The sequence below is a fragment of the Myotis davidii genome, unplaced genomic scaffold (genome assembly GCF_000327345.1).
Source record: "Myotis davidii unplaced genomic scaffold, ASM32734v1 scaffold2301, whole genome shotgun sequence".
Taxonomy (NCBI): domain Eukaryota; kingdom Metazoa; phylum Chordata; class Mammalia; order Chiroptera; family Vespertilionidae; genus Myotis; species Myotis davidii.
Window position 1 is genome coordinate 272,890 of NW_006291016.1, and position 9,609 is coordinate 282,498.

Below are 9,609 nucleotides of genomic sequence, written 5' to 3' on the forward strand. Positions count from 1 at the left end.
CTTTAAAGCAGCGGAGTATTCCATTGTGTAGATGTACCACAGTTTTTTAATCCACTCATCTGCTGATGGGTGCTTAGGCTGTTTCCAAATCTTAGCTATTGTAAATTGTGCTGCGAGGAACATAGGGGTGCATATATACTTTCGAAAAAAATATATTTTTTATTGATTTCAGAGTGAAAGGGAGAGGGAAGGAGAGATAGAAACACCAATGATGAGAGAGAATCAATGATTGGTTACCTCCTGCATGCCCCTCTTTGGGGATCAAGCCCGCAACTGGGCATGTGCCCTTACCAGGAATCGAACCATGACCTCCAGGTTCATAGGTTGACGTGCAAACACTGAGTGACGCTAGCCAAGCGATAGGTATTTATTTATTGCCATTTTAATTCTGTATGCCTATGTTTCTCTCTGTTTCTTCTCATTACAGCAGTACCTTTAACATTTCTTGCAGTGCTGATTTGGTGGTGATAAACTCCTTTAGCCTTTTCTTTTTTTAAAAAAAAAATCTGGGCAGCTCTTTATTTTACCATCTTTTTTGAATGTTAGCTTTGCTGGGTATAGCAAGCTTAGTTTTAGATCCTTGCTTTTCATTACCGTGAATACTTCATTCCATTCACTTCTGGCCTGTAGAGTCTCTGATGAGAAATCAGCTGACAGCTTTATGGGAGCTCCTTTGTAGGTAACAAAGTGCTACAAAATGCTCTTGCCGCCTTTAGATTCTCTCTTTGTCTTTATTTATTTTTTAAAATATATTTTATTGATTCATCTCCTACTGGGGATGTGCCCTCAACCAAGGTACATGCCCTTGACCTGAATCGAACCCGGGACCTTTCAGTCCACAGGCCGACGCTCTATCCACTGAGCCAAACCGGTTTCGGCCTCTCTTTGTCTTTAATGTTTGGCATTTTAATTATGATGTGTCTGGGTGTGAGCCTGTATGGGTTCTTCTTACTTGGGACTTTCTGTTCCTCCTGGACTTGTGTGACTTTTTCCTTCACGAGGTTAGGGAAGTTTTCTGCCATTATTTCCTCAAACCCGTTCTCTGTCCCTTGCTCACTTTCCTCTAATTCTGGCACTCCAATTATGCAAATATTGTTACATTTCATGTTGTCCAGCAGCTCCCTAAAGCTGTTGTCCTGTTTTTTTTGTTTTGTTTTTAAATATATTTTTATTGATTTTCAGAGAGGAAGGGAGAGGGAGAGAGAGAAACATCAATGATGAGAGAGAATCATTGATTGGCTGTCTCCTGCACAATCACCACTGGGGATCAAGCCCACAACCCAGGCATGTGCCCTGACTGAGAATCTAACTGTGCACTCCTGCTTCATAGTTTAACGCTCAACCACTGAGTCATGCCGGCTAAGCTGTACTGGTTTTTAATTGTTTTTTCTTTTTGGTTCTCTGATTGAGTGATTTTTTTCTGCCCTGTCTTCTAATTCACTGATCCAAACCTTGGCTTCCCATAATCTGCTGAGTATTCCTTCCAATTTGTTCTTTATTAGTGTTATGTCATTATTTCTGACTGGTCTTTTTTCATAGTTACTATATCCTTTCTCATGCTGTTGAGCATCTTTGCCATCATTCTGAACTCTATCCTATATAATAAAAGCCTAATCTGCAAATCGACAGAAATGTGGAAAGACCAGCAGAATGACTGGTTGCTATGATGTGTACTGACCACCAGGGGGCAGACACTCAACACAGGAGCTGCCCTCAGCCTGCAGGCCCCAGGCCAGCCAAGGCGGGTGTGAATGGGCATGCCCTGATTGCCCCAGTTGCCCCACAGAGGGAGGAGACAGGCAGCGTCGGGGGGGTGGGGCCAGTGAGTGGGCAGCACCAGGCCGGCCAAGGCAGGTGTGAGTGGGGGGCTCTGACCACCCCCTTTCTACTGTGGTCTTTATCAGTGCTATGTCATTCTTCATAGTTACTATATCTTTTCTCATGCTGTTGAGCATCTTTACCATCATTATTCGGCCTCTAGTATCAGATAAATTTCTTATCTCCATTTTCTTTAGCTCTTCTTTAGGATAATTCTCTTGTTCTTTAATTTTGGGGTTGTTTTTTATCTCCCCATTTTGGTGAATGGGCATGCCCTGATTGCCCCAGTTGCCCCACAGAGGGAGGAGACAGGCAGCGTCGGGGGGGTGGGGCCAGTGAGTGGGCAGCACCAGGCCGGCCAAGGCAGGTGTGAGTGGGGGGCCCTGACCACCCGCTAGTTAGCCCACAGATCGGCCCTGATCACCAGCCAGGCTTAGGGACCCTACCTGTGCATTAATTTCGTGCACCGGCCTCTAGTATCAGATAAATTTCTTATCTCCATTTTCTTTAGCTCTTCTTTAGGATAATTCTCTTGTTCTTTAATTTTGGGGTTGTTTTTTATCTCCCCATTTTGGCTTCCTGTTTGGGTTTGTGTCTATGTATTAGGTAGGTCTACAACTTCCAATCTCTAGTGCAAGAAAATGTCAGATGCTGTTTCTGACTGGCCCTGAGTACCCCGTTTGGGATTACCAGCAAACTGAAGCTAGTGGGTCCCTCTGCTGTGGCTGAGTGCCTTTGGAAAGGACCACGATGTACGATGTACACCTGGGTCTGCTTTTCCTAGCCCCGGGCCCAGAAGGAGGTCGGGCAAAGACTCAAAGCCTCCAGAGATCCGCCTCTACCTGCAGTGTGATTGTTATCAGCCTTGATTAGCCTCCGGTATGGACCACAGGATGAGGCAAGAGGTCTTTCAGCAGGGTGTGATAACTGCCTTCCCCCAGGCCAAAAATGCCTGGATAGCAAAGGTCTACAGAGAAAGATGTTCTCCACAGTGTGAGGGAATGATTCAACACAGGAAACTGGCGTGGTTGCCATCCAAGCTCCTATCCCAAAGCCCCCAAACCTGGACTCTCCTCACATAGCTTCAGTCTACTCTGCCCTCCCTCTGCCAGAACCCAAAGTGAGTGGCTGCACACAAAATTTTGTGGATTGGTCCCTTAAGATGGTGCCTGCATTTCCAGTAGTCTCTGGCTGACAGCAACGCTGCTGCTTTTACAGCCAGGTGTTATGTGGGCACCTTTCTCAGTTCTGGTGCTCTAGGCTGGGGGGGTCCAGCTTGGAGTTTAGACCCCAGAGTTCTCAGTGGGAACCCCCCCACAGCTAAGATAACCCTCCAGACCTTCAGCTGTTGTCTGTGGGAGCCCAGCCAGCCCTCTAGCACCTCCACCCTTCCTACCAGTCTCTGTGCAGTCTCCACTTTCCACCCTTGGTTATCAGGGTTCTCTCCAGCTGGTCTTCAGTTGACTTTTCAGGGTATATTTTCTGTATTTTGGTTGTATTTCCAGTTTCATCCTGGAAGAGTGTCAGTGTAGCTTCCACTTCACTGCTATTTTTGATCAGAGCCTTTTATGTGAGTTATATTTGCCATTAAAATGTTTATAAATTGCCGAAACCGGTTTGGCTCAGTGGATAGAGCGTCAGCCTGTGGACTGAAAGGTCCCAGGTTTGATTCCCGTCAAGGGCATGTACCTGGGTTGCGGGCACATCCCCAGTAGGGGGTGTGCAGGAGGCAGCTGATCGATGTTTCTAACTCTCTATCTCTCTCCCTTCCTCTCTGTAAAAGATCAATAAAATATATTTTTTTAAAAAATGTTTATAAATTAAAGAAATATGTAGTGAGTGTGGTACCATGTACATGATTCTATGTGACAGGGATTCTGCCTTCCAGTAGGGGAGCTAAGATATACACAGACAGCTAAAACATCAATTAGTGAGCATTAAGAGTCATAGAAGAGAGATACCAATCAAATCAGAGATGTTCAAGGAATATCTTTTGAATGAAGTGACATTTGAGTGGAACCTTAGGAAATGTGTCTAAAACCATTCTAGAGCACCACAACCAATCATTCGTAATTGTTCTTTCCACTGTGTGGGGCAAAAGTAGGTTTATAGTTGTTTGTATGGAAAATACTATAATAATCCCATATAATGAAAAGGTAATATGCAAATTGACTGTCACATCATCACAAAGATGGCAGGGCTGGCCACTCTGCGCACCTGCCACCAGAATCCTCTAAGCCCCGCTGGGGGCCTCGGGTCCTCCTGCGCCTCCCACTGACTGAGGCCCAGGGCATGGCTGAGGGACCCCCCCACACACACCCGTCCAGTGCATGAATTTTCATGCACCAAGCCTCTAGTTAATAAATAATAATACAAGTATAAACTCTGTGTTTCACATACTCATCACTGTAAACCTACTTTGGTTCCACCTTGTAGTATTCCAGTGTTCTGGATAAGACCCCTGCATCTTCTGGTGGAAGAAATAACTGTTGGAGAAGATTGAACCTCAAAAACATTCCCAAGACTATGATAATGTATGACATAATTGATTATGCAGAGTCTAGAGTAGTCTCAAGACGTCTGCGAAAAGAAATGAAGTACTTATTACAGAGACCACAAACAGAAGAGATGCGTCAAAACCAGCTGCGGATTATTACCCAAGCTAGGTAAAAGTGACCTCTCACTAGGGTTATGATACTAGAGACATTTCTGAAAATGTTCATATTCTGCCAAATAGTTCACAGAATGTAATAACAGGGTTGAGGCAGATTGCTCAAAATTTATGCAACTTTGTAAACATAGCACCAACAAACAGGACAATTGCTACCTGGGGAGGTAACTTCTATCACCAGACAGGCAGTTTAGGATGGCCGGAGGCCACCACAGCAAATATAAAAATGTAGGGTAGAGATGCTGGCAACTCTTTAATTAGAGCAAGCAGTGGATATCGAGAGAGTGCAGATAGAAGTGGAGCCTTGGGCCAGAGTGGTTGCCTTTTAAGTGGACATGAGAGTCAGTGCAACTTGCCAAGAACCGAGAGCCACCCAAGGTGGGGAGTAGAGTGGAGGACAGTAAGGGTGGACTGTGGGGGTGGGGTGCCTCTCTGGGGAGAGAGCTCTAGTGCAGGTGCTACCTGTTGTTTTTATAAATACGTCCAGAAGGGCTCCCATTGCCCATGCTGCACAGAGCTCAGGACTTTTTCCTTTCTGCTGAAGGTTATAATTCTGCTCTTGCTACTCTGCCTCGCCTTGCTGAAGATAAATTGCATATAAATCACAGTGACATTATTCCCTTCTTTACCAATAGCATGTGAGCCAATTCACATTATAGAAATGCATGTTGTAGCGAAATGGACTGTATTATGATCTGAACAACATGAACAGAATATGCCTACTCCAATTATATCTTTTTTCCTTCCATTACCAAGTCTCACCTAACCCATCTTGTTTACAGATTAAGCTTTCTTTCTTAAGAAAAAGATAATAAGACTGAAGAGGACCTATTGGTAGTCCATTTTCACACTGTCATATTTGAAATGAAAAATACTCCTTTAGTACCTGAAGAAAACACTGGTGACCCATTGTCACACAAACATGCTGGGTTTTGTTTTGTGGGTGTTTTTTTTTTTTTCAGTAGAGATGAGTGGTGCTGACCCAATAACATAATTTAGCCCATTTATTTTTATGATCAAGACTATACATTTGCCAGACAGATGGCCTGGTGTAGGGCACAGTCTGTCATCATAAAATAGATTTCCTCTCACTCATCCATGTAAGCACTGAATACAGAACTTAACCCTATTACCACCAATGTGAAATAAATGATGTAATTTTCTCTGCCACCATATATAACCCTAGACTCCTAGCTGTTTGGACTCATGCTACTGATTATCCAAGAATGAGTTGCTTTAAAGAACCAAATAAGTAGCCACATTCTAAATCAATTAAAGAGGGGAAAGGACTTTCTTAAAGGTTTTTCAAATGTAGTCTTAGTTTGGGATCTCCCAGAAGCAAACGAGACAAGGAAGAGAAGTGAAATGGGGAAGGGCAGGCAGCCAAAACAGTGTGTGTTAGCAAGCAAGCTACCACTGTGGGTAACGAGCTGAATCTCTCCTGGGAATATCTGAGTCTGTACAGAACATGCAACTCAAGTTATCCCGCAGGGGGCAAAGGAGTTGGGATATTTGTACACCAATGGCCATTAGTCATTGGTTAAGGATTGCTTAGGAGAGGTGGTATTAGTTCTCAGGCAGTTTCCCCGAACATGGCTTCTTGTTTTCACAAGAAAGCTCGCAGGCTCAGTGAGATCAGTGCTAGCAGTTGGAAGTTGGGGCTGTGTGCCCTGCAGTGGTAAAGCCAGGGGGCTACGGGCATAGTACAAACTATGTCTGAGCCCAACACTGATTTAAAAAGTTTGTGTGTGTTTTCTCAGCTATTATGAATTTAATACTTTTTTGTGTTAGTATACGGTTAAAAAAATATTCAAATGGCTACTACACAGTATTTCCCAGGAAAACTGATTTTCAATTGATAACCATGTTTTATAATTTTTATCATTATCATCAATGTCATTGTGGCAGATAAAGAACTATGCTATGTAAATCAAGTAGAAGTGATAACTTTGGCCTTAAAATATATATGCAATATTGCTGCAAATACTGAGATCTATGATATATTTGCTAGAGGATGCTTTAATAAAATTTGGAACTTGCTGTATGTTTAACTTTTATTTTGTACAATTTTTCTGCCTGCAATACAAATATTTCCAAGGTACTTACCTCTGTTGAGTAGCCAACGTTTATATCGGCCCTTCCAAAAGCAAGTTCAATTTAAACATCTGGGTCGTCGATCCAAGCAAGCGAAAATGAAAAATGAAAAAATGAAAAAAGCTTATGAGAAGGAGAAAAAAGCAAGCACTTCTGTGAAGACTGTAAGTTTAACTTGTACTGAATTCATTGTTTTGGGCAATATGCAAACTGCAAGTAATTCTACTTCTATGAGTAGAATTTTTCTAATCTACATGTTCAAGGCTGAAAACCCTTTGTTATATCCTTTGGATAGTATAAAGCTACATTTCTCTTGGTAACACATATTTTTGAAATTCTTAAACCTGATTAATACCAGTCGTTCAGGCTTCACATCAGCATGAGCTGGCAAAAAACCCCCAAAACCCTCTATATATTAACACTGATGAGTCAGCACATCTTTAATGGTGCTTTTCTCAGAGTGGAAGTCATTTCTATATGAACTTCTTAAAAGCTATAGTGTGACTCTAATGAACAAAATAGAAACAGAGGCGTGCATACATGGAACAGACTGACAGCTGTCAGAGTGGGGAGGGGTGTGGGGATTGGGTGAAAGAAGGTGAAGAGATTAGCCAAAGAACATACATGCATAGCCCATAGACACAGACACCAGTGTGGTGTTGGCCAGAGGGAAGAGGGTCAGGGGCTGGGTGGAGGGGCTAGGTGGGGGTTGGGGGTGAGGAAGTGATAGGGACATCTGTAATAGTGTTAGCAATAAAAATAAAGTTAAAAAAGCTATACTGCCCAGCCAGTATGGCTCAGTGGTTGAGCATAAACCTATGAACCAGGAGGTCACAGTTCGATTCCCGGACAGGGCATATGCCCGGGTTGCAGGCTCCATTCCCAGTGTGGGACATGCAAGAGGCAGCCGATCAGTGATTCTCTCTCCTCATTGATGTTTCTCTCTCCCTCTCCATTCCTCTCTGAAATCAATAAAACATATTTTAAAAATATAAAAGCTATACTGTGTAAATTCTGCCTCAGTATACTCCTACATCATAGGAATATTTATAATGCATATGTATTCATGTATTGCTTTGCAATTCTTTAATATGTTATACATTTATTGAGATGAGGCTAAGTACAAAAAGTCAATTATAAAAACAAAGTAATAAAAAGCAAATATAAAACACTTTCTGCTTTCATTTATAATTCTACCTAGGAACCTCGGACAGACAGACCAGAAATACAGCAACAACGAAGGGTTGTCTTCTCTGCCCCAAGTTTTGAAATTGTGAAATATAAAGTACCTCTGTCAGATGACAATTTGGAAGACAAAAGTGAACCATTTTACTGGATTCAAAAATTGTATGTTCAGCATTATCCACCATTTTAATGCACACCTAATTGGGGAAAAAACTAAGTGATTTAATAAATTGCTTGTCTGTCTATAAATGATGAATATGAATACCAAAGGGAAAAATATAAACAAGGCCTCAGTATGCTCTCTGAACCAAATGTGCGACAGATTTTTAAGTCCTTTTTGTATTACCATGGGTGCAAATATTTTTTACTGGCAGAAGTTTAAGCTGAATAAATTATTTCAACTAGATGCCCTCAAACTAACAATATACAATTTTGTTCAAGAAATGGTGCATATATGAATCCCTAGCACTTTTATTCAATTTTGACTTTCCTTCATTTTTAAAAATATCTGAACAGGCCATGCTTAGCATAAATATTAGAATTCACAGAATAAAAGGCTGCTAGGGAGTCAGCCTTCAGTGTCTTTTTTTTCAGTAGCATTTTGTTTTTACAGAACAGCTTGTGATTGACCAATTCTCAATTATAATAAAATTAATAATGCATTTGTTGCTACAGTCAGTGTGACATAGCATACCTAATCATTATTGAGCATTGCAAGCAGTTGGGACAGAATGTTGCATCTGCTTTCATGTTGCTCTTTGGATATTTTTCAAGTATGAAGACTATTTTCAGTAGTATTTATCAATTTCCTTTTGAATTGATAAATTCTCATGCCTGATATAGTGTGAAGTATTGATCTTTTGTGATCCAGGCTATTGGATTATATCAAACCTTACCAGAGGCTGTGATAATTAAACAAAGGGCATTATTTATTTAACTTTAAAAATACATTCTTTTATTTTGTTTAACATTTAAAATGTGGAGGTTGATTGCTGCTTTAACTCAGGCAAAGCAGCCTATAAATGGATCTCATTCTCTGCTAAAACAATCTCTTAAATGATAAAGAATATTGGAGTAAATGTGTATGATTCCCACTGGAATATATTTAACACAAATGTGTACTCTTTTGGGGGGGAGTTCATTTATTAAAGCTGGGGACAGCCCTAACCGGTTTGGCTCAGTGGATAGAGCGTCGGCCTGCGGACTGAAGGGTCCCAGGTTCGAGTCTGGTCAAGGGCATGTACCTAGGTTGTGGGCACATCCCCAGTAGGGGGTGTGCAGGAGGCAACTGATCGATGTTTCTCTCTCATCGATGTTTCTAACTCTCTATTCCTCTCCCTTCCTCTCTGTAAAAAATCAATAAAATATATTTTTTAAAAAAAGCTGGTGACAGTGAAACAAGGGAGGGCTTAGCATAGAAAAAGCAAAGGAGACCCTCAGCAGGGTTGCTTTGGCTCACTGGGAAGTCAGAGAAAAGGGGGCCTTGGAGACAGGTTCAGGGGTTTAGCACAGGAGGAGGAGCTGCCACCCATTGCTCCCCTGGTTGCAAGTCTTGTAGAGACCCTTAGGGTTTAGGAGATGCATGCCTGTGGAGGAATAGAGGGGAAGGGAAAGGCGCAGGCGTGCTCCCAGGAGGGAGAGCACTAAACATGTACTTTTCAATATTAATATATTCTCATTTGATCTCCAAAAATGGGACAGATAATCTCCTTGTTTTCAGAGTTTGTATTGGACACTGGTTCAATAGAAACATACTTACCTCATGAATCATGTTTATTCTCATTTGTTAAATTATGAAACAGTTCCTATTTCAATCAAATGCATATAAGATTCAGTCAACC

At 41.8% G+C, this 9,609-nt stretch overlaps 1 protein-coding gene across 1 annotated transcript in view; it reads left to right on the forward strand.

The window, feature by feature from the left end:
* LOC102764076 (chromosome unknown open reading frame, human CXorf58) overlaps positions 1-8,959 on the forward strand; it is a 36,941-nt gene extending 27,982 nt beyond the window's left edge. Inside the window, exons 7-9 of the mRNA XM_006764141.2 lie at positions 4,255-4,484; positions 6,588-6,747; positions 7,785-8,959. Of these exons, the coding sequence (XP_006764204.1) occupies positions 4,255-4,484; positions 6,588-6,747; positions 7,785-7,958 (564 nt within the window). The 3' untranslated portion in view covers positions 7,959-8,959. The remainder of the gene's footprint in view (positions 1-4,254; positions 4,485-6,587; positions 6,748-7,784) is intronic.
* Positions 8,960-9,609: the final 650 nt, after the last annotated feature.